Source organism: Suricata suricatta, chromosome 4, assembly GCF_006229205.1.
Source record: "Suricata suricatta isolate VVHF042 chromosome 4, meerkat_22Aug2017_6uvM2_HiC, whole genome shotgun sequence".
Taxonomy (NCBI): Eukaryota; Metazoa; Chordata; class Mammalia; order Carnivora; family Herpestidae; genus Suricata; species Suricata suricatta.
Window position 1 is genome coordinate 32,203,052 of NC_043703.1, and position 25,593 is coordinate 32,228,644.

The 25,593-nt window shown below is 40.8% G+C and overlaps 1 protein-coding gene across 5 annotated transcripts in view; it reads left to right on the plus strand.

Moving 5' to 3' along the window:
* Positions 1-25,593, plus strand: part of KLF12 (Kruppel like factor 12) — a 432,829-nt gene that overhangs the window by 335,476 nt on the left and 71,760 nt on the right. For all 5 annotated transcript variants that reach the window (XM_029936613.1, XM_029936610.1, XM_029936609.1 and 2 more), the window contains one exon: positions 22,418-22,480. In XM_029936613.1, coding sequence (XP_029792473.1) covers positions 22,418-22,480 — 63 coding nt within the window. The remainder of the gene's footprint in view (positions 1-22,417; positions 22,481-25,593) is intronic.

The following is a 25,593-nucleotide window of genomic DNA, read 5'->3' on the forward strand; positions in this document are numbered from 1 at the left end:
ATGGAGTCTTTGTGTTAGCAGGAGCATTATACTCTTTATTTTTTCTTTTAATGTTTTATTTATTTTTGAGAGAGAGAGAGAGACAGCGTGGGCAGCAGAGAGAGGGGGAGACACAGAATCCAAAGACAGGCTGTCAGCACAGAACCCGACATGGGGCTTGAACTCATGAACAGCGAGATCATGACCTGAGCCAAAGTTGGGCACTTAACCCGACTGAGCCACTCACGCACCCCAGGAGCATTTATACTCTTAACTCACCATATGAAATGCGATGTCATGCCCAGTAGATTTGAGTTTTGTTAATGACTCGAATTGTTACAGTTTCATGAAAATAGAGTCTTAATGGCTTTCAAAAAATAGAAACTATCTTGAAATGTACACAGAGTGTGAAATTTTTTTAGAAGGAACTCAACAGTTTGGTGAGATACAGGCATAATATTGACTGTCATGGCATGAAAACTAGTCAGTTTTCACTGAACTAGAACTTTTATTCATATTATAATTAGCAGAATACATAGGTGCAGGGGCGCCTGGGTGGCTCAGTCGGTTAAGCATCCAGCTCCTGGTTTTGGCTCAGGTCACCAGGTCACAATAGGTGAGATTGAGCCCTGTGTGTGGCTCTGCACTGACGGCCCGGGCCCTGCTTGGGATTCTCTCTCCCTCTTTCTCATCCCCTCCTCTGCGTGTGCTTCCCCCCCCTTCAAAATAAATAAATAAACTTAAAAAAAAGAATATGTAGGTACAGATTTCACACTTTACAAGAAAATTAATTGCAGAGAATTTCCATTTGTCTAGCTGGTTATTCAATTTGTAGTCTAATATATAAAGTTGAAATGTTCTGAAACAAATGCGAAGAGAGATCCAGCCTATTTTATGAAAGGAACAGAACATTTTTTAAAAGAACTGGAAAGCGGACATGTACACAAAGAACGGCGTGTCTGTCTGATACACGGGCACACAGGTGGCTTCTCCAGCCCATGCAGAGCTGTCCTTGACAGAATTGTCCTTAGCAGCAACCGGGAGCCTCCCTCTGCTATGGCACTGAATGTTTCTTCCTAAAACACATCTGCATTTGAGATGTGGGTATTTTTTTTTTCTAGGTAGGTCATCATTTTGTGTCTTCATTGATTTCCCGAATAACAAAAATTGTACAGAGAAAGGAACAAAGGACCCTCGTAAAGGGATGACAAATGTAGATTGAGCTAGAACTAACTGCTCGAATTCCCTGTGTAACTTCTAAATCAGTTGCTTTGAAACCCAAGATTAAAAATAAGTTTAATTATGTGAGTTCCCAACAGAAATAGAATCACCTGTATTTGCCAAATTTAATATAGTGACAATTTTACAAAGGAAAAGGTTTTACAGTAACAAACAGCAGACTGAAAATGTGCATATTCAGAGTTAGTTAAGGGGCACTTGGGTGGCTCAGTCGGTTGAGTATCCGGCTTCGGCTCAGGTCATGATCTCACAGTTTGTGGGTTTGAGCCCCGCGTCAGCCTCTGTGCTGACATCTAGCTCAGAGCCTGGAGTCTGCTTCAGATTCTGTGTCTCCCAATCTCTCTCTGACCCTCCCCTGATCACACTGTCTCTGTCTGTCTCTCAAAAAGGAATTAAAACATTAAAAAAAAAAAAGAGTAAGTTAAATAGGGGAAAAAAATAGTAAATAAAATGTATGTGGGCTAGTATGGAGAGGGCTAACATGTCAGTTGACATCTGTCATCTTTTAAGATTATTTTTCCCCCAGATTCCTCTCATTTTTCCTATCCCTCTCTTTTCCATGATTTCTTTTTTAAATTTTCAGTTGTTGGCTATTTCACCTCCTAAAAATGAGCTTTTTTAAATTATCACCACAATCAGGAGAGGTCCTATATAAAGAAAATGCACTTTGATATACCTACCTTTTTCTTTTCTTTCTTTTTTTTTTTTTTTTGCTTAAAAATACATTTTATATGAACCATATCATTGAATGGTCTTCTGGTAAAATCACGGTACCCTTGAGAATGGAAGTGTTAGCTGTGTTACACAGGGCATGTGTAGTAGAGCCAAACTCTTGGATTCCAGTCCCAGAAGTGCCTTGTATTGGCATTAAGATCTTGGCAAGTTACATAATTTTTCATTGTGGCAGTGTGGTTATATTTTTCATGTTTAAAACATGTAAAGTATCGGGGTTATCTGGGTGGCTTAGTTGTTGAAGCATTCATCTTTGGCTCAGGTCATGATCTCGCGGTCCATGAGTTCAAGCCCCACGTTGGGTTCTGTGCTGACAGCTCAGAGCTTGCAGCCCGCTTCAGATTCTGAGTCTCTCTCTCTCTGCCCCTCCCCGCTCTCAAAAATAAATAAACATTAAGAAAGAAAAATGTGAAGTATCTAAATCATGTGCTGCTGAGTGGATTCAATAAAACAAGACTTATACTTAGCAGAGAACCTAGCAAATAGAAGGTACTCAAGAAATGTTCCCTTGGAAAGCTGATTATTCAGTCAGTAGTTGGATAAAGTATCTATGAGCATCATCTTTGTGAAAAGGACTAGATTTTTCCCCAGAGAGATGACAGCCTGGGCTTCCACCTAAGATTAGAAACCAGATCCTGCCTCTTCACTAACTGTGTGACCTGGACAAGCTATATAACTTCTTGGAACTGTTTTGCTGTCCATAGAATGAAGCAGGATCCCATGGTTAGTTTAGGGATGAGAAATGAAAAGTGCTTAGAACAACACTGACGAGTGGTAGGTGCTCAATAAATTAGCTGGTTTGTTCTTAACTGTGGATGATATAACCTAGGTTTCTCAGGAATGAAGATTAGAGAGATAAATCTTCTGAATATAAACAAGGCATTATCAAGAACACAAAACCTTACGTGAGAAATACATATTCTAATAATAAATATATCCTGTCTGTTTAGAAGAGGTGAGGCAAAAATCATGGCTGCCTGAATTGTCAGGGAGGGCTTCATGACAGAGGTAGGGTTTGTTTAGTGCTTTGAAAGATAGGATTTTTATGTCAGAAATGCAGAGAAGAAGCATTCGTAATACGTGAAACGGAGTTAGCCAAAGCCTTATTGAAGAAAAATACAAGCCTAGAGGGAAAGGTTGTATTAGAAAGTGGTGTGGAATAGTACAGGTGGGTTGAGGCCAGAACATTGATCTGGGTCATTCATGTGCTATCAGGGAGTTGAATTGTATTCTGTAGACATCAGCGATGCCATTGATAGTTATCGAAATGAGGGTTGATATAATGAAGAGAGTGGTTTAGGAAGGTGTTTTAGGCTTCCTAATTGCTTACAGTAGAATCTACTCTAACAATTTATGGTGAAAAGGAGCTATCCTATTATGCCAACAGAGCAATCTGAGGGCACTTCTAGCAAAAGACTCCTGTCCCCCTTCCACCCACCAGTTGCACCTCTAAATTGGAACTGGATGCCAGCATGTCCTCCCAGTTGCCCCAGAAGAACCAAGGCATCTGCAGTCGTGATTGGCAGAAGACTCCGCCTCCTCATAGCTGCCTTGTTTTGCATTGGTGGACGTTAGCTCACACAGAGATCCGTAGTTACAAGGGTCTCTGGGAAATGTAGTTTTTAACTCTCCAAATTCTGTTTTAGGAAGTTACATAACAAGGAGCTGGAATGGATCCTGAGTGAGCCAGCTTCCATACCTGGCCAGATGGCTCTGTCTCAGCAGTATGGCAAGTGCATTAGTAGGGACGGGGATTGATGTATGGCATCCAGTGGGTACAACTGTACTGTATGTATGACAATGACTGCCTCATTTAGAGGGATTGCAGGAGCAGTAGAAAATAAAGATGAGTTGAGGGGCACCTGGGTGGCTCAGTCGGTTAAGCGTTCGGCTTCGGCTCAGGTCATGATCACACGTTCGTGTGTTCGAGCCCCACGTCAGGCTCTGTGCTGACGGCTCGGAGCCTGGAGCCTGCTTCAGATTCTGTGTCTCCCTCTCTCTCTGCCCCTCCCCGTTCATGCTCTGCCTATCTCTGTCTCAAAAATAAATAAAACACTAAAAAAATAAATAAAGATGAGTTGAGACATTTCAGTGTCAAACAGCAAGTGTTATCTGCTATAGGGGGTAAGAGAAAAAACCCTCAGCGCGAGTCCTTACACAGCTCTGAACTCTGGTAACTTGAAAAGTAATCATCTTACTACCAGAAGTATAGATGGAGAATTGGTAATAGGAGATAAATTTGCATGTAGGTGTGTTATGTTTGTTGGTAGTGAGCTATCTCAGTGAACATATCTAGTAAGGAATTGGAAATGCAAGATTAAAATTTGGGCAAGATTAGAAGTAAAGATGTAACTTGGGGAGACATCAGCATGATGGACTCTGCAAAAGCCTGTGGAATCTTTTGAGTTTTTTTTTTTAAGTATTTATTTTTGAAAGAAAGAGAACATGAGCATGAGAGGGGCAGAGAGAGATGGAAAAAGAATCGGAAGGAGGCTCCAGGCTCTAAGTTGTCAGCACAGAGCCTGACACAAGGCTCGAACTCATGAGCCAGGAGATCTGACCTGAGCCTAAGTTGGATGCTTAACTGACTGAGCCACCCAGGTGCCCCAGAAAGCCTGTGGAGTCTTAAGGGGAGAGGAGGAGTGAAAGGACATGGCACAGAGGCCAGAGCACTAAGAGAAGTTCAGGTTTCAGGCCTGGGGTAGAGGAAGTGGGGAATCAACAAGGCTAATTACTGAAGCGCACTTGTACTGAATAGAACCAATACTGAAATAGTGTAAAGGTAGAAGCCAGATCACAAGAGGTAAGAAAAGAGATACCTAAGAGATACCTAAGATCTTAGGGCCACATAGAGATCATCCATTGCAGAGATTAAACTCTGAAAGAAGCAAGAGTATTGTGATTCCCCCCACCCCTCTTTTTATTGAAATCAGGCATTTCTTATCAGGAATAAAGATGTCAACGTCTGTTTTTAAAAAAAAAAACAAAAAACAACTGTTGGGATTCCAAGTAAATTGAGCAGTCCGTCTGTGAGCTTGTTACATTGAAGGTGGTTTAGAATTAGCGTACATCTACATATGGAGATTTAGCACATGGTAGCCAATGTTAAGGATATGTCTGTGTTAGACTTATGTAAGGTTTACAAAACAAAGCACGTTAAAGTTCATGAAGATGTTAAGATTTTATAAAAGATAATAGGAAGAACAAGATGGCCTAATTTGAATTTAATATTGTGCAAATGTATTTCCAGACTGCATACTTGTGGGTTAATTCATGGTCAGGATAAGAAGCTAGGGCACATACACACACTAAGGAGGCTACGCTGGCTTTCCATAGTGATTCACGTTGGCAACATAGAAATATTCTATTTTTGAAACCCTTGAACCCTTACGTTGGTTGTGCTGTTACCTAAAAAAGCCATGATTTAATCCCCATCCATGATTTGCCTTGCATGGTATGAGTGATTCAAACAGGGGAGCGGGCGTGTTTAGCATAATGACACCTATGTGAGCGGAAGAGAATTGTAAGACCCCTCCTCTTGAGCACTCTCAGCCTACGGAATACGGTGAATCAGTCCAACATTACCGCTCTGTTTGGCCCTGCCCAAACCGATGACACTTTTATAAATACAGCCACAGTTAGGAGACGGCTTGGCAAATTAGAGCCCCTGACACCAGGAGACTGCCTTGCTTCCCATGCCAGCCAACACCAAACTTGAAAATGAATAGACTCAAAAGTAAAAAAAGAAACTAAAGTCACCTTGCAACCGCTGAGTCATACTTCCTAATCGGCAGATAATTGGTGTTGTTGGTTTAACATTGCATTTCCAAAATTCCGGTTGGCCTCGATTCCTGTAGAATGCAGTCTGCCGCAGCTACAATGATTTGCATTTTTCTTGCTATTTACAGGATGTTGCAATACCCTGATTACTTGTTATTCAAAAATTAAGCTTCTACATTTCTTCATGGTGAATTTCCTTAGTTACGCACAAATTGAGAGCTGGCTGTTTTGAGATGGTCTTTATTGTAGTCTCTTAGCATTTAGCCTAGACTGAACACCCAGAGACGTAGAATCCTCTCACTGGTTATTGCTCTTGCTGAAGAGGAACATGGGACACCAAGACACGGTCCGAGCAGGCATCACCACTCCAGCATGGGGACTCACGGATGAGATTATCATGGTGGCCAAGGCCTGTCTAGCACATGCTGTGCTCAGGCATTGCTCTGAATGAGAGGATGTAAGTACCCCCACTATGAAGATGGCAAAGCTGAGGCATACCCACTGACCATGCAACTAGTAGTTGAACCTGCAGTGGTTGAAGCCAGGTAGCCAGTCCACAGTCTGTACTCCGCCAGGCCCTATGAAGCCCTTCATGCAATCTGTGAAGTGTTGAGCTCTTTAGCCTGGAAAGTCCCTCAGGGTGGAGGCAACCTATTATGCATTTTTACCTTACTCATGCCTAGCACTGGACATGCAAAACAATAGAAAGTAAGAAATTATTGAATTATTATTTTTCAAATATTGGACTGTAATTTTATCTTTTGTATAATGCACTGAATCATAAGGCTTCCTTTTTTTATAGCTCCAAGGCAGGAATGCAACAGTGAAAACGTCAGTTGGTTCTCTGGTCATTTTATCATTTTTTTTTCAGCCGTTGTAGTTCTACTTTACTCTCTGGTCATGTGCAGTTTTTAGGCCTGTACTTTGTGTTTTTTGGGTTTTTTTTTAATGTTTTACTTGTTTTTGAGACAGAGAGAGACAGATCATGAGCAGGGAGGGGCAGAGAGAGAGAGGGAGACACAGAATCGGAAGCAGGCTTCAGGCTCTGAGCTGTCAGCACAGAGCCCGACGTGGGGCTCGAACCCACGAACTGTGAGATCATGACCTGAGCTGAAGTCGGAGGCTTAACCCACGGAGCCACCCAGGCGCCCCTGTGTATTGTTTAGTACAAGCATGTAATTTTTATTCTGTGTTTCTATAGCTTGATTCTTCTTACTTCTGTAGATATCTCAGGGACTCTGGGAAGATGCTTTTTTCTTTCTTTTTCTTTTTTTTTCTTTTAAGCAGAAAAGAATGCTAAATAATAAGGATGTGCTTGTGGGCAATTTCCAGACCCAGCCTGTTTTGAATAACATCTGTATTTAATCAGGGACTACAAATTTCAGCAAACTGCTCTAATCATTTCTTATAAATTCAGTTTTTCTTGATTATTTAAAAGAGAGTATCATGATTGGTAGATTAAATATGGGTTAATTCTATTTTATGGCCATTCATCCTTACACATTTCCTAATAATATGACTGAGGGAAAATAGTGAAACAAAAATTTTGTGCAGTTTTTAAAAGACAGTTTAATATACAGACTTCAAAAATCTTAATCTTACTTGTTGACCATGGTGCTATGTGCATTATTCTCATGTTTGGCCAGCACATGTGGGAAATAGGAGTATTAAAGCCCAACATAAAATTGGATAATAGACTGTGGGATTGTTTGTTCAAACACAACCCCCTGATGGCAGTGAGGTGTCTAGCACTGCAGTTCAAGCCGATGCTAAGTATCCCGAGTTAGCACAGACCCTACCGGTCAGGGACTCTGTCCTTTAGGATTGATTGCCCCACTGTAGATGCCAGTCACATGGGGTCCCCGGGCTACGCTCACTTCTTCCTAGCTAGCTACAAAATCGAGGGTTCCCATAACCCCCTGTCAAGTTCCGTATTTTGCTAGAACGACTCGCAGAATTTCGGAGAATGCTTTACTTAACTATTACCAATTCCTCAGAAAGGATACAACTCAGGCACAACCAAACAAAAGAGATGCACACGGGAAGACGTGCAATGTGCGAAACTTCCCTGCCATGTCCCGGTGCCATTTTCCCAGCATGTCTGGCTCTTCCCCAGTGAGGCAGCTCTCCAGATTCTGCCCTTTCAGGGATTTTGTGGAAGTTTCACCGCGTTTGTGTGATTGAAGACATCACTGGCCGTTGGTTTGAACTCCATCTCCGGCCCTTCTACCCTGCACGGGGTGAGTCTGAAGGTTCTAGCCTTCTGATCATAGACTTGGTCTTTCTGGTGACCAGCCCTCATGCGGCAGCTGTCTGGGGGCCCCACCGTGAGTCTCCCCATTACGTGAGCTCACTTGTAGTCAAAGGGGCTCATAACAAAAGCTACTGCTATCACTTAGGAAATTCTAGGGGTTTTAAGAGCTCAGTGCCAAGAACTTTGGGCAAAGACCAAATGTATATATTTTTATTATACCACGTAAATGCAGATACACAAATCAGATGACCGTAAGGAGCTCGGACTACTACATAACTACTCATAAACGTAATTCTCAATTGCACGCAACATCATTTGGTAAACATGAAAGTATAACTAAATTTTGATATATATTCTATTCTAGCTAGCTAATTTGTACTTAACATGTTTTTAAAAACGGAGTTACTTCCTCGGTCATGAATAAATAGAGTAGAACATTGTTTAATAGTGTGATGTGGGGGCGCCTGCGTGGCTCAATCAGTTGGGCTTCCGACTTCAGCTCGGTCATGATCTCCTGGTTTGTGGGTTTGAGCCCTGTGTCGGGCTCTGTGCTGACCGCTCAGAGCCTGGAGCCTGCTTCAGAGTCTGTGTCTCCCTTTCTCTCTGCCCTTCCCCAACTCACAGCACTCTGTCTCTGTCTCACAAAAATGAATGCATGAAAAAAAAAAATAGAAGAGTGTGACCTGGGAGTGTCTGAGACCTGGACTTGAGTTTCAACTCTGCTGTGTGACCTTGGTCTGGATAGAAAAACCTGTCTGAGCTTGCTTTTCTCATTTCCACGGCGGGAGTGATGATACCTTCCCCCTAGGTTGTTGTGTGGACATGTGAGACTGTCTCATAAAGCTCTGAGCACAACCCAGAGTTCAAAGTAAATCTCACTTTTAAGCCAGTATTTGCATATGTATGGCTGCTGAGTGTCCGGAAGCATCTTCTAGGACTTGTCACTCAGTTTTTCCTTCTTGAGCATTTCAGGCCCTTATTTCTCTTGCTCCTTGCACCTAACATTACTGAATTAGTTTCCATTTTCTTAAGAAAAAATGAAAAGGAGAAATCAGGTAGCTGTTTCTTCCCAACTGGCTCTTCCAGCTATTTCTCTTTTTTCATGGGCAAAAGCTTCTCAAACAGAGGCTTCCCAACATTCTCTTCTTTAGCCCCAATTTCAGGCATTAACAATCAAGGCCCTGGCTCCCATCACTTCTCTAGCAAAATCTGTTACCAAAAATCTGTTCTTATGTTGGTCCCTAACTGACCCGTGTAATCATCTTTTCTCCCTCGTGCTCATTTTTTTTTACAAAATTTGACAGGGACTCTGTTTACTTCCGATGGGATCTTTTTCCTACTAGTTCTCCTCTTAGCTCACTGACTTTGCTCGATTCTTCCCTTCCCACTGGCCCCCAACCATAAAGGACGGCGGCCTGAGCCCCCCAGTCCTCCACCTCCAGCCTTGTCTTCAGAAACCTCAGCGGCTTTTTTCAGCTGCAGCTTTCCCTGCCATGTTTTTGAAAATCAGATCCGTTCCGACATCTGCCCTCCCGAATTGCAGTCGTTCATTTGCAGCTGCCTAAAATTAAAACCACATTTTCCTCCGTTCCAGGAGCCTCTCAGAGCCTTAGTATTCCCCCCACCTTCCTCTGTGAGCATCGCTAGGCTCTGCCCATTTTTAGTATCTCATCTTGTCTGTGTGCTGCACGCCCTAAGGACCGCTTTGGCCTAGACTTTTGTCCCTTTACATGTGAACCATTGCGGTTCCACCATGATTATCTTGACGGCGTTTTCAGTCATTCTGCACACTGCTTGCAGATGACTTCTTACGTGATAACATTATTCCTCTGACACAACTCTTTCAGCAGCTCTGCAACTTTCCAGAGAGAAAGACCCCAAAACATCTATCACCAGTCATCAGACATTCTCCTTTCTGGGCTGCACCCTTTCGCATGAACTCCTTCTTCCAGCTGAGGTGGTCACATGCTCTACTCTTCTTCCCAGACACACACACCCCCATCCTGTTTGCTTCTAGTGTTTTCCACACCTGCACACCTGGCCACTTCTCCGTGCTTCCTCCGGAGCCGCATCCTATGAGACCTGGGCCAAATCTTACATCATCGGCTTGAAGTGCTATTTCTCTCCTCTGCTTTCTTGAAATAGTCAGTGTTTCCATTATCCTGTCATCTGCTGTCTTGCAAGAACTCTTCCATTTGGGGAACTGGTGTTCTTAATCTTCTACTGTTATTACTTACCCTTTCCAATTCTAGTATATACTTAGCCAATTGGGCAATAGTCTTTCCTTAAAGGTCATGGGCCATGTCTTAGATTACTTGACCACTGCCCGATTTGGTTGACATGGTAATGCTACTTTTTAATCAGTTCTTTCCTCTTTATCATTTTTTCTTCAGTCCCAGTAGGTGCTTCGTAAGCATTTCTTCCCAACTGGGAAGTGATGGTGGGATCTGTATCAGATTCAGAAATGACCAAAATAATTAAACCAACTCTGCTTTATTTGTCCCTTTTGTTAATAAAGTAATAGCCAATGCATGTTTCTGCAGGATGAGCCCTGTAGCCTCTTGGGCCAGCACTCCGTGGAACAGAGGAAGGAGAACATGGGGGCTGAGAGTGGGGCTGAGGAAGGATGGGTGAACTTGAACAAACTGGCAAAACGATGCTGATCGGTTGTAGAGAGCCTGGTGCGATCTGGAAGTGCTTGCACGGTGGGCACCTTCTATTTGTCCAGGCTCTTGGTGAGCTGATGAGTCATATACTCCTTGCCAAATCTGCACAGGCACCATTAGCCCGGTGGGTACCAACTGATGCATCTGGCAGCTCTTGACCTGTAGCCAAATTCTAAAATACAGTGTCTCTGCATAAGCTAGTAGGCCAGTTCCTGGCTCCTTTGCCTTAAGTCCTCCGAGCTTTAGACTATCAGTTCTGGCAGTAAGAGGACATTCCCTACCGCTGTCTACAGATCAGACTGTTCTGTGATTAGTATTGAATCTATCTCTTGAATACCATTCCCTTTGATCTCTTTGATGTCCACTTAAAAGCATATCAGGATTTACATATACACAAATACATACATTCATTTCTTTTAAACACATTATGTAAAATAATTAAAGGCAATGGTTACATACAATTACCAGATTGGGGTGTTTCTGGCATTTGAAATTTTACTGTAAATGAAATGTAAGCTACATTTTCACCTTAGAGATGACTCATCATCTTCAGAGTCCAGTTTATGCCATTTTCATTATGCTTGTGAATGAGCTGATGTAAAATTTTGTCCTACCTGAAAAATGGTATGGCCTAGTGAGCTCTAACACCTTCCTGAGAGAATGCTAAATTGTAATAGACCTAATGGAGGTGGGGGAGGAGATCATGTTACATACTTTAACTTTGCCTCTCTTTTTTAGCCTAAATGAGGTATCTCAAAATTAATGCAGTCAGAGGCAGTAAAAGCCTATGAAGTCATTCTTGGGCTGCTTACTATACTTTCTGGACAGAGCACACTAAATGAAAGTGTAGTAGTCACATTACCAGTGTGACTACTAAAATAACTACCGATCACAATGTCTTTCAATTCATAAAATTCTTCAAACTAAATCCACTCTAAGGATAAAAATCAAAGGATTTCAGCTTCCGTGTTAAAGGAAAGGAATACAATGCACCATATACCGAACACTGAAAACTAATATTTCAGACTTACATACATGCAAAATGAAGGGGAAAATGGAAGCAGTTATTAGGGTGTCTCAGGTGAAGGCAGGAATTTGGGGTCTGTCACTTCAATAAATGTCAACTCCACAATACACATCGTTGCTTTCTAGACATAATCTAAATCCCTCCACCTAAATCTTATTGTGGCATTATTTCTATTAACTTTTTAATGTGTCTTCATCATTTCTTCTTTTACTCCTTCCTCTCTACCACTTTCTAACATTCCTGTTACTAGCAGTTCTGTACCCAATACGTGCAAACACCATGATGGTCAAAGTAGAATTGTTTGATGAGTTTATTTGCTTTAAAAAAAAAAAAGGGTGTGTGAGAATATGTACACACACATATACTCTGTAAATGTATATAGCATGGATATTATCAATAGTAACTGTTGAAAAGACGAGATTGGGTGGGTTCAGGGTGATGTGGCCGTAGACAGTAACTGTTGAAAAGAATGAGAAAATACATCACTAAAACAGAAAAAAAGTCATTTTTAGGCAATCTGTATCGTTTATATTCTTATCCCAGCAAAGGAATTGCACTTCAAAATGTTTTATTTTGAAATGATTTGTGGAGTTAAAAATTGCAACAGTACTCTAGAGAGTTCACAGATAGCCTTTACTTGGCTTCCCTGTGGTGTATATCTGATATCGTCATAGTTCTACTATCCAAACTGAGAAATTCTCATTGGTTCGACACTAAACTACATGCCTCAGCTCAATCTCTCCAGTCTCTTTGCAGTGTCCGCTGCTTTTCCACAGATTTCTCCAGAGAAGTGATGGCTGCATCTTCTTTGGCCTCCTGGCCTGGGGACAGGCCCTGTGTGCAGAGGTGCTGGGCATGGGCTGATGTGGATCTAAAGAACCCATCTCCTGTGGGGCCAGGGCTTTTTTTGGATGACACTCAGGCCACATCACTTTTCACTCAGTTTCCCTTCCACTTTATCTGTAATATATATTAAAGATAAGCATATTAAAAATTAAATAATAAGTTATTATATACATTGACTTATTTTTCTAGATAGTGCCAGAACAAACCTTAGGAAAAATAAAGGGCACTATTATTTTCTTTTTATTTATTTTATTTTATTTTTATAGAGCCATATTTAATATAGGCCTACTTTGTACCAGATGTAGGGACTACTACTGAGCATATAGTGGAGAGCTAAGGAGAAAACCTTCCTGCTTTTCATCAAATTATCATTTCTTTTAAATTTTTTTAAATGTTTATTTTTGAGAGAGAGACAGAGTGCCATTGGGATAAGGCAGGAAGAGGGAGACACTGAATTCTAAGTAGGCTGTGGGTCCTGAACTGTCAGCACAGAGCCCGACACAGGGCTTGAACTCACAGACCACGAGCCGAAGTCGGACGCTAACCTACTGAGCCACCCAGATGCCCCAAATTATCACTTCTGTATGTAACTGATAGGTGCTGTGAAGAACAAACGGAGAGAGTAACACAAGTCTGTAAATAGAGACGTGGTCCAGTTTGGTCAGTCCGGGAAAGCGCAGTGGTATTGAGTTGAAAGCTGAGTCTGAGGAAGAGTTACATAGGTGAAGGGGTGGTGTTGGAGGTTCTGTATAGAAGGAACAATGCACGCAGAGGTACGGAGCTAAGAGAGAGAAACTGAAAGAAGGCCAGGCCGACTGGATCACAGAGGGCAGGGTGTGAGGAAAAGCGATACTGAGGGAGAGGTCGGTGAGGGCCACATCATTGGTGTGTGGGCCAACTTGAGATTTAGGTCTATTTCAAGAGCCCAGAAAAGCCACTAAAGGGATAGTGGAGTGAGAACAGAATTGCTCTTTTAAATATATCATCATGGCGCTAGTGCAGAAAATGGGCTAGAGGAGGAGATTTGGGGAATGATCCTGCTAAGAGAGAGGTGTGAGTTAAAATAGGTCGGTGGCTGTGGGAATGGAAAGCAGATAGAATGGAGGTAGTGCAGTGGACAGGCCTGAGAATGGGCGGCAAGTGGAAAGAGAAGTTCAGTCCAGGGTGACTCCATGTTTTGTGAGTTGCTTGAGAGAATTGATGGTGGGGCCATTTACTTACTACCCAAGGCAATACCGAAGGATAAACAGATTAATTTTGGCTTGTCTGAGTGACATCAAGGGAAGGGTAGAAGAGATTATGTCTTCCCTCCTTTAATATTGGTTCTGAGATCTGATGAGCCTAAATTGAATCATGAAGCTCCAACTTGCCATCAATAAGTGGGGGCCTCTAGCGTTCCCTGAATGAGTAGGAAGAGACATTTAAAGATGTACAGTTTCCTAGTGTCCTGACCTGGGGTTCTCTCACTTTAATTCCTCCTCCAGGAAGTTCAGGGCTCATTGACCATTTATCTGGTAAGCGTGCTCACATCCCAGCTCTCTCCTTAAAATTCTCTATTGAACCCCATATCTGTATATGCAGTGGACAGAAACCTATTGTATTTTTTAATCCCCAAAACATAACCTTATTCCTTATATTGATTCCTCTGATCACCCAACTTACAAAGCCCTAGGTGTTAGCCAAAAATTGTTCCCTTCTTCTGCCTTGCCTCCCCACATCTTGCATATGTTTATACCAAGCTTCAGGAATAACACCTAATTTAGTATGTATCTGTCTTCCTCTTCCTCCTTCTCCCTTCCTGCTCCACTGTGTCTACTGCCGCCATCTTAGATCCTGCTCAGCAAAGGTTTTACAGTAGGCCTCCAGTGGCTCTTCTGTGTCACGTTGCATTCTCTTCAGGCCACTCTCTACACTGCTACCAATGTGACTCTTCTCATACACAAATCTGACTGTGTCAGTTCTAACCTTAAAAGCCTTTGGTCCCTGTCCTTCAACTCTCTTTGAGTTCATAGTACACAAGATCATTCCTGATCAAGGCCCTGTTTATACACAATCCCTTAGTCCGGTAGACCTGCTAAATCCTTTACTCTAGTCAGTTTGTAGTTTTGCTCTTTCCCATTTCCATCCTTCATTGCCTGTCCATATTGTCCTAGGGAAACTTCTGGATCTACTCCAAAACTTAATTAATTGGGACACCCCTTTTATTTGCTCCCCTGGCCTTTATCACATTGCACATGATGGCCAATTATTGTTCAAACTCATATTTGTACTGTAGGTTCCTTGAAGTCAAACCATTCCTTTATAGATATAATATTCCAACATCCAATACAGTTCACAAGACTGAAGAATCTAGAATAGTGTCTGACACAATACATGTTCAATTAATATTTGAATGAATGAATAAATAATAGGTAAGCAATAAATTAATTAAAGATATGAGTGATGCATATATGGCTCTGACCAATAGAGGAAAGATTGATATTATTGTTCCCCAGCTGACAGGCCCCAATTGCTAACTCCTTAGCCCCATGTGTATTTGCTACTAACAATGATACGCTAAGCCCCGAGGATGCAGGGGGACTTAGACATGGCCGTTGCCAGCCATCCTAGAAGTTACCGTCTAGTGGGGAAATAAGGCTCATCAGGCAACAGGTATTTATTGAGTGCCCACTTGTGGCAGGTCATAGAGACAGGACGACAAAAAAAGAAAAGCTCCCTTGTCCCCCCCAGGGGGCATACTGTCTATTTAGAGAGGCAAACAAAATAAGCAGACAAACAAATGTCATCTTAATTTATCATGTGCTAAGTACCCATGCTGGGAGCACTTACAGTGAGTTAACCTAGATGTGGAGATTGGGGCGGCTTCCTAGAGTTGAACATCTGCTCCCCAGGTAACAAAATAAGGAAGAGGATGTTCAGTGTCACTGACACAGAGAGAGTAGTTGGAGATGCTGGGAGATGAGGCTGGGACGAATTAATAGGATGTAATTGTGCAAATCAAATGGTGTCTTACTAGAATCCCTCACTCTGTTGATGTAATGGCAGAAATGCATCTTGTTCCCTGCAAAACACTATATTTTAACAATTTTTATACTGTTAGAGTAAACAGTGAAAACAATTATCACATTCATTCAATATGCTTAAGGTTAGACCACATTTCTAAAATTAGTATCAATGGCTGCAGGAGAGAGAAAGACTGTAATATAATGAGAAGGGGAAAAAAAAAAACTTTTTAAAAATATGTGTCATTCCAGGGGCTCCCGGGTGGCTCAGTCCTCAGTCCTCATCCAACTCTTGATTTCAGCTCAGGTCATAATCTCGCGGTTTGTGGGATCAGTTGTGCCCCACATCAGGCTCTGTGCTGGCAACTGGAGCCTGCTTGGGATTCTCTCTCTCCCTCTCTCTGGCCCTCCCTTGCTTACTTGTTCTCTCTTTCTCTCAAAAATAAATAAACTTTATATGTGTGTGTATGTGTGTGTGTGTGACATTTCTAATGTTCATCTAATCATCTAATTATTAGCTTGATAAAAGCTGAAAATAAATAGGGCTCACCTTAATTTAAATGCTGGAGTTACCCACATAGTTTTATTTGGTCAAGCATAGTATATATATTTTGTAATAAAAATATCCAAACCTGAATAATTATGAGAACTTGTATTTAGTACAACTATGTGTAAGAAGGAAGCAATACCAAATACAAAATAAACAGACAGTATTTTAAAAGTATCTTTCATGTTATTGTGTATAGGAAACTTATGATATTTATAAATAGTTGTAGAATTATCTTTAAATTAATCTTTTCTTCCATAGATGTAGTGAATTGAGGTGTTAAAGTGTATATTATGTTGAATAATTGAAGGATTTATGGATGAAAATATAGGGCTAATAATTTTATTATATAATAGGACAAAATGGACTTAAGAGTAGAAAATATTTGTACAGTATAATTTTTCATGATCTTGATAATGAAAATCTATAATCTTGCTAGATGAGTAATTACCTATAATAAATATTTTATCAGTCTGTGAAATAATAGTTTATTCTGAGTTTTCTCAGTATTAATCAGGTTTCTAGCATATGAGGCACGAGAGCACGAAGGAACGCAAGTATTACTCCCAACACTGCAACTGTGTGAATGGTGTTGGCATTTTTATGTCTGGGAAAATATAGAAAGAAACACCTCTAAAAATATTTTTTTTTTTGAAAAGGTAGATTAAGATTGGAAAACCTGAGTCTGGTATTGAGAGAAAATCTAGAGATCAGGCTGGAGATGGAAACTTGAGTGTTATTATTATATGGATGGCACCTAAGGCCCATAGAGGGGATGACGTCATCAAGGAGGTGAGGGCAGCTGCGCTGGAGAGTCAGGTAGGGAGTGAGTTAAAAAAAGGAGGAGAAAGGTCATGGGAAGATTATCCCCAGGCCACACCAACATTTATGGTTCAAAAGAATGAGAAAAGGAAGTTCACACAAAGGCAAAAAGGAGGAAGAAGAAAGGCAAAAGAATGTCCCTGATGCTGAGCAAAAAAAGCTTTGCGAAGAAAGTGATCAGTTACAGCAGTTGCTACTGAGGGTTTGAGAAGATGAGGACTGAGGATTAACCATTGGATTTGAAAACATGCAGTCCATTGATGACCAAGAAAAAGATGGCTTCATCTTTGAAGTTAGATTGAATTGGGTTCTAGAAACAAATGGGAAGGAAGAATTAATTCTATCTACTTATAATTATTTTATATTTAAATATACATGTATATCTAAAACTTAACACGTGGGAGCGCGTGGGTGGTTCAGTCAGTTAAGGGCCCAACTCTTGATTTCGGCCCAGGACATGATCTCATGGTTCACGAGTTCAAGCCCCGCATTGGGCTCTGCACTGATGGCCTGGAGTCTGCTTGGAATTCTGTCTCCCTCTCTCTCTACCCCTCCCTCGCTTGCTGTTTGTGTCTTTCTCAAAAATAAATTTAAAAAATAAAACTTACACTTGTCATATCTAACATATTTAAATAGCAACACTAATAAGAAATTCTCATAAGCAGCGAAGGGAGAACAGCAGGTTTATCACTATGTCTTGTAATGAATACCTGTATGATTAATATTTCATCCAGTGCCAATTTTCATCCAGGAAAACTAGTTCTTTCCCTTTGCATTTACTTACATTATAAAATATTCAGTTGACCCTAAAGAAATGCACAATCTCCCATTAAAGCCCCTAGTGCTAATTCACTCTCTTGCATCCTTTAGGGTTGTGTGGAGGGAATATATATGAATTCATAGGTTTGAAGGTTCCCATGGAATAGCATAAGTCAGACAGAACTGTGTTCAGGATCTGATCTTGCTGTTGACTAGCTGTGTCACCCTGGCAAGTTACTTAACTCTTCTGAGTCTGTTTTTCTCAAAGATAAAATGTGATTAATAAGGATATAAGGATAAAATAAGTGTGTCTGTTGTAGGTAGCATGGTGTTTGGCACATAGTTGGGTCTTAGTTCATGGAGTGACTTTGTATTGGTGTGATTACTGACTTGCTCTTGGATGGGAAATCACTGAAATGTTATGTAATTTAGTAAACAGAAAATAGATCTTCTAATAAAGAACAGAAAAATTAGATGTCAGAGAGTAAGCCATACCTTAGAAACCAGAGTAGTTAGTTCTTATTACTCTATATGCGTTAATTTCTCTTGGTTACTTCATTGCCATAGTGAAGTCAGATAAGCATAGTAGCTAAGACTGCAGGTCTGTACAGCATATTTGTTATCTCAGTCCCCTGGAATCAGTTGGATATTCCGAGTACATCTTCCAGTCCTTTCCAATCCAGTCAACACTTCCAGTGATAATAGCCAATGTGTATTCACTGCTTCCTGGACGCCAAGCAGTGTTCTAAATGCTTTATGGCTATTAACTCATATATAAGTCTCACAGCTTTTGGAGGTGGCCACCATTCCTACCTCCATTTGTACAGATGAGGACGTTGGAGCTCAGAGAGGTTAGGCAGCTTGCCCTTAGATGACATGAGTTAAGTGGTGGAGCTGGAATTCAATCCCAGGCAGGCTGGTCCCATGGTTCGTACTCCTTTTTCTTTTGTTTGTTTGTTTCTTTATTTGGAAAGAGAGAGCAGAACACAAGCAGGGGAGGGGCAGAGAAAAAGCGGGAAAATCCCAAACAGGCTTGGTGTGGTCAGTGCACAGTGCTTGATGCAGGGCTCAAACCCACAAAACCGCAAGATCATGACCTGAGCCAAAATCAAGAGTCGGGTGCTTAACCAACTGAGCCACCAGGTGCCCCCCACAGTTTGTATTCATATCATCCTAATTTCATTTGGGCTTGTAAGACTGGATTTAAGCTGCATAGCTTTTCCCTGGTGGGGAGAGTAAAAAGTAGATGGTTCCTTCCCAGCAGTTGATTAGTAATCAGTAATTTGTGTTGAGTATTGGATTTCCTATCCTACCTCCAGTCATTAGCCATTCAGGAGTGTTCATAAAATCATTGAAAAGCACGGTGATTATATTCTCTTGATTTACTAGTAAATATTAGTCATTAAAATACAAGATTTGATGGTCAAGTTCTTTGGAGCTTATGCCCAAAGAAGAAGAACCATTTTTATATTAAAGTATTTAAAAAGTTCCCCCATGCTTAGCAAGGAAGCTAAATTAAGCCCTGAGTTGGACACAATTATAAACATGCCGTCTGCCTTCGATGAGTAAGTGTATGTAAATAGAACAGTTGGTATACATGGCCTTAATGGTATGGCTTCCCTTCTTTCTATGTAATATAAATCACCAAATGTGAGCATTTCCATCTGACAGTAACTGTCCGTCTCGGAACAGCACATTGTAGGATTCAGTACATGTTGCACAACAACCAAAATTGCTCTTTTTTTCAGCATGGTGATTTTTTTTTTCTTTCCATAACCAGCGGTTAGTACTAAGGCCTGAAACCCTTAGTTACAGAACAAAGTGGCTTAGCAGTAATCGAGCCGGTGTGAGGCTAAGAAAAGAATAATGAACATTCCCTGCAAGCTTCCTGCCTAGATGCAGGTGCAGGAATCAGGAGGTCATGAATAATGCATGGCATGCAGATGAGGTGGTGGTTTCTCCTACCGGGATTTTGACTTTGCTACCTTGCCTGGCTGCTATTTGTGGAAAAAGGGAGGTGACGGCCAGAAGTGTCACCAAGTCGACTGCGCTCACAAAAACACTGCATATCCTTTTGAAGAAATAAAATTTGGGGAGTAGCTGAAATGCAGACCTTTATGGTCTGCTTCATCAAATGAAGCTAGCTCCAGATTATCAATTTACTCCCATTCAGAAAGGAAAAGAAGCTCTCTTGTTCTACTGTTTGAATATAAGAAATTTTGTAATTATTTGTTCATACACACACTAACATGGAATTCTTTGTACACTGCTAAGCCATGATAGAAATTATCTACTTACAGTATTTGAACTATGGATCAATAGGATTTTGTTAAAAGATCCAAATACCTAGGGAATATTTTAATTAGAAATTAAACAAGCCCATTTTTCTCCACTGATATGTGAATAAGAAGCTTCAAGAAGAATATCCTTCTGTTGTGAAACTTCACCTGCTTAGAGGATGTGGAGTGAATGAAAGGATTGTGAATGTTTCAGTTATTGCTCCTTAGAATTTTATTTAGGGACTAGGACTCTGGCACCCTAGTGGGGATGTGGGGAAGGTTAAGAGGACTTAGGTCAGGGGGCACTTAACTGGGGAGACATTTTTTGGCTCACAATTCCATTTTGATGTTTGTATTTCAAGCAGATAGATTGAAAGAAAGTAAAGAAGAGAAAAATAAGTCTTGCTACCTTTTGTATAATTCTTAGGCATTTTTGTGGCATGGTTTTTTCTCTCTCCCTGATTTGGGGTGCCGGAATAGGAGCTGGCTTTCATTTCTAGCTGAGTCTGTCATTTCCGCCTGGCCCCAGTTTGGCCTGATGCCAAGACCAACAGGTGATCCTTGTAGCTGCAGAAACAGCAGGAAGTGGGCCCTGCTTGAATGAGACAGTTCACCAGAGGGGCTGTCTGGCCTCTCTCCATCTTTCTGCATAATTAACATCCCCTCCCCCATGCAGAGCAGAAAATCTGTGCTGAGCCGCCCAGCTGCAGCAGCCATTGAGAAGCACTGTGAGGCAAAGAATGTTAATAAGGGATGTTGGAAGAAATAAGCCTTCCAAGTGCAAAGTGCAGTCTGCCTCTGGATTTACAGGAAGTTTGCATCTGGCCCTTCCGAGGGGCTGGAACGGTACTATCTGTTCTGAAATGATTTTCACTTGCTAAACAGCTATAGAGAACTGGGCTCCTACTGAATCTTGGAGCCACTGGTTCTGACTTAAAGACCAGCTTAAAATTTCTCTTTTCTATCTTGTAAATAAGAGAAATGTGTGGCATGTAATGATAACACAGATGAAAGACGACCTAGATCTCACAAATCCTAGGGAAGATAGAACAAAGCAGGAAGTTGGCCACAGGGAAGCAGGAATTAGGGCATACTGCATCCAATGAGTGACCCACAAAGAGGTGGAGGGTGAGCAGCTAGCTCCTGACGGGAAGAGATCAGCAGTCCATGGAAATCTAAACTCTTCTAGTGGATGATTCTAACCCTGGAAGCTTGTGAAACAGTATAGCTTTTACTTTGCCATTATTTCGCTAGAGTTTTGGATTGACTGCCTTCCTCAAAGCCCACCTGCAGAGCATGACATCTAGAAAGGTTTTCTCCTGGAAATAACCGTTCACCCTTCCTCCCTCACCTGTTCTCAGATTCTGTTCCTGGACATTTGGATGAAGTGACTGTAGGGGAAGGGAAAAAAAACCCTTTTATTTTACCTTCTCAGGTTGTAGGTCTGAGGGCCTGCAAATTAAACTGACAAAAGACCGACTGACTAAATACACACACACACACACACACACACTGACAAAAGACAGATTATCTAGAAGGGGGACAAACCTGCTGACACATGTAACATGCATACATGTGGGAACACTTAGCGCTGAGTAACTCAAAGGGGTGGTTAAAATTAGGATCTTCTATACCATTGAACAAAGAGTGATAAATTGTGAAGTGACTAGTCAAAAGAAAAGGCGGGGTGGTCTGAGCTTCTAGTGGGGTAGATGGTGGGAAGGTAACTAGGAAACAGACTGGGGAAACTAATGGTAAATAAGGATTGTTTGCTCAGCCACATCTCAGTACCCTCAAGGGTGAAAAGAGTTGTGCGTTGCACTTCATGGTATTAGAGGTGGGGCGGGACCCCTTTATGAGTGAAAGTCACGTCCTTATTTTTGGGCATATAAAGGGACAGCATAGACCTCCTCCTGCGTCTGATGTAAGAATACTGTCTTCAACTCAAAATAATCCTTATGCCAAAGTAGCGTATTTGGGGGTGGCGTATTCTGATCTCCTTCATTATCTTGCTTCTTAGGGTATGAATTCTCGTAGTTGACTCAGGGAATGTGCACATAGTGTCCCCTGGTATCTTTTGTGGGAGGACGTAGCAGATGGTACTCATTGAAGGTCACATCAGACCTTTCATTAGTTTTACCCACTTGTAAACCTGGCAAGGATTAGCTTGTCAGTAACTGTTTTGTTGGACCGAAGGAATTTGTCATTCAGTAAAAACTGGTGGTCCTGCATTTGGGGGTCTTCACATTGACTTACTTGTGGTAAGTCGTTGTTATGTTAAATTGGTACAAAAGAGAAGAGAGACTGCAGGTGTGAATGCATAGGAATGAACTGTATTCATCTACTAAGAGGTGATTAAGTTATGGGACATTTTACATTAAACCTACCTACAAGAGATCATTTATAAATCATATATTTTCTTTTTAGTCATTTGCAATTGGGAATGTGCTTTTTAAATGACTGGATTATTCTCATCTGCCTACAGAGTACATCCGTCCCCAGTATCAAGGGTCCGGGGAAATCGAATGAATAATCAGAAGTTTGCTTGGTGAGTATATACCTAAGTTATGAAAATTGGTGAGTCTTATGGGAATTTTTAATAGGTCTACGTGAAAACAGAAGAGAATTATTTCTACTTCTCTGTAGAGAATGCATTTCCACCAGATGTATACATTGAACCAGAGTCTCCCTTCCTTTGGAAAGTTCTAAATAAAAGCAGTCAGGTTCCTTCTCAACCAAAAGTCTTCACTCACCAAAACTGGAGTGCAACATTTTTCTCCTAACAGATATGGTATATTTTCCAGAATTATTAACTGTTACATTTTTAAAGAATGTTTCCCTTTTTGGGGAAGATATTGTACATTTTTGTTGATATTTAGGCAACAACTCAGTTTTTTTCTCAGGTACTAACTTTCAGTTCTCATAAAGATTTTCATAGTAAATTAATCTATGATGTTAATTTTGATGGTTGTTATTTAGATGATTTTTACCCCGGATCTTAGATGTAAATATTCAAGGATTTTTTTTAATTTACGGCATATGAAGACCTTATCATTTTCTTTCTCTTTCTTGTCTCTCTCTCTCTCTCTCCCTCTCTCCCTCTCTCTCTCTCAGCTTAAAAGCTTAAAAGAATATACATTTATTCTCTTAAAGTTCTAGAGGTCAGAAATCCATTAGACAGTGGGGCTACATCAAGGTGTCAGTTGGGTTCATTCCTTCTGGAGGCTCTAGGGGACAATTCATTCTTGGCATTTTCTGTCTTCCAGGGGCCATTCCCAGTCCTTGGCTTATGGCCCCACATCACATGGCTTTCTCCTCTTACCTCCCATGCCACAACATTGTCTCCTTGCTCCCTGTAGTCAAATCTCTTTCTACCTTCCTTTTACAAACACACCTACTTGTGGTTGTATCTTAGGCCCACCTAAATAGCCTAGAATAATCTTCCTTTCTCAAGATCCTTAATCACATCTGCAGAATTCACTCTTCCATGGAAGGTAACATTCATGAGGTCCGGGGATTAGGACATGGATTGAAGATCTTCTTGTACTGAATTATTCTTGAAAAAAATACAAATAAATGAAACTTAGGAGAAATGACCTGAAAAGTTATTTCAATCACAAAACTTTGATTACTAATTCTTTAAAAAAGTAATTTAAAGTGTTTCACAGATGTTTCCTTTGAAATAAAAAATTAATGTACTGTCTTTGTTTACGTTACTCCATTCCACAAAATTAACCTTTCTACACATACCGTGTCTTCAAAAAAAAGAAAGAAAAGAAAAAAAAAATCAAACCATGTACTGTATTACTTTAGAAGTCAATGGAAATTCACAGAACTCCACTTTTACTTCACTGGCTTGTGCTTAGAACGGGATTTTGATTAAAGTCTATGGCTCTTTTTTAAATACGGGAAGATGATTACCAAAGATTGGGCTTCCAAATTAATTTTGCTCCTAAATCGGGATTATTTTTAGACACAATATAATGATTCTTTGAATTTGAATAGTGTGTAATCAGCTCACCTCCCTTCCCCCATTAAATCTAATTAACCCTCACAATAGCGTGGTGATGTTGTTAAATATTGTGCTTTTCTTTTTCACGGAAGGGAAATGGAGCACGGGGAATACAGCCATGTGGGTATACACCGTCTAAAAGCTGGGCCATCCTTCATCGTCTCTCTCAGTCACTATAGCATATTTTCCCCTGTCAGACCTGGAAAGCCAAGAGAATAGTAACGCCCATGCCCATTACATAAAAGGGAAGAGAGAGGGCAGGCCTTTCCTTGACCGCACAGAACTGATACTCCTTCTCAGCACAAGGTGTACTGTACTAAAGAAACTTTATAATGTACGTAGAGTATGAGATGCTCAAGTGAGCAGCATGAACCACTGGGTAAGGACACAAGGACTGTTATCACATCCACATTCTAACAACTGATTGCTCAATGGCTAAGTGGCTATCACTGAGAACATAACAAATCTCGCCTTCACTCTTCCTTTCTGAAGTATTGGAGTAATGGTAATTCGTTCCTACATAATTCATAGCATGTTATTTGGTTAATAAGTTTAAACCACTTTTATCTCCAGAGAAGTAATCCATGAAAAACAAAAAGGAATTTTACTACACTAGCGTTGAGAAAATTCAACTGTTATTTATTCAGCAGCGTTTATTTATAGTCCCTGGCACTGTGAAAAGCACTAGATTAGAAAGATAAATAAAACATGGTTTTGGTCCTCAGGGGGCTTACCCTGTTGCAGGTGAGGTGTGTGTGTGTGTGTGTGTGTGTGTGTGATGTATATATGATATGCATTATCATATGATACCATATAAATAACAATGTGTAATAAAGTGTTGATAATGCACTAAGGAGCTATACTTATATCAGAGGGAAATGTTACCAACTCTATTTAAGACCAGTTCTATTCCAGAGAAGAAGGTTTCTGAGTAAGGACCCAGAATTAGTAGGAAAAGCAGAGGGTTGAGTTACTGCTTTCATATATATTGAAATTCATAAACAAGGACCTGGAGATATTTCTAAATTAACTGTAGCACACGTGGATTTAAAACATATGCTTTATTTGGTCACAAGTTAGTTAAAAGCCCTCTTATATATATTACCTTGAATTTTCCTTGAGTAAATGCTGTAAGGCTGGTATATGGAAATAAATCACCGGATTGGGAAGAAGTCCAGTGACTCACCCCATATCTACATCTAGTTGAGTGATAAACACTAGCTATTTCTTTGTGAAAGATTGGCTCTGGAAATTCAGAAAGTTAAAATTCTCGTGCTAGCAATGGAGACAAAGGGAAAGTGACAGTTGATCTTCCCCAAATAGAAGTTTGGGATAATTCATAGAATTATGAGATAAATTCAACACTAGCTTGGCTCTGGCTTGAGTTAGAGCTGCAAACACCGTATGTGAGTGATGTTGGGTGATGTTGTGAAGTTGGGTAGCAAATGCTCCAATCAGTTAAAAAATATTGTTCATCAGAAAAGCAATTAAGCCTCACTAAAACATGAAAAGGCTTGAACTTATAAGTTATGCACAGGAAATGCATGGCAATCGGTACGTTGTAAATGTCAGTGTCTGTGGTTGAGCTACGAACCCAGTGTTTATTATTGAGTGAAGATGGTTTAAAATGTTAAGTAGTGTTTTCCTTC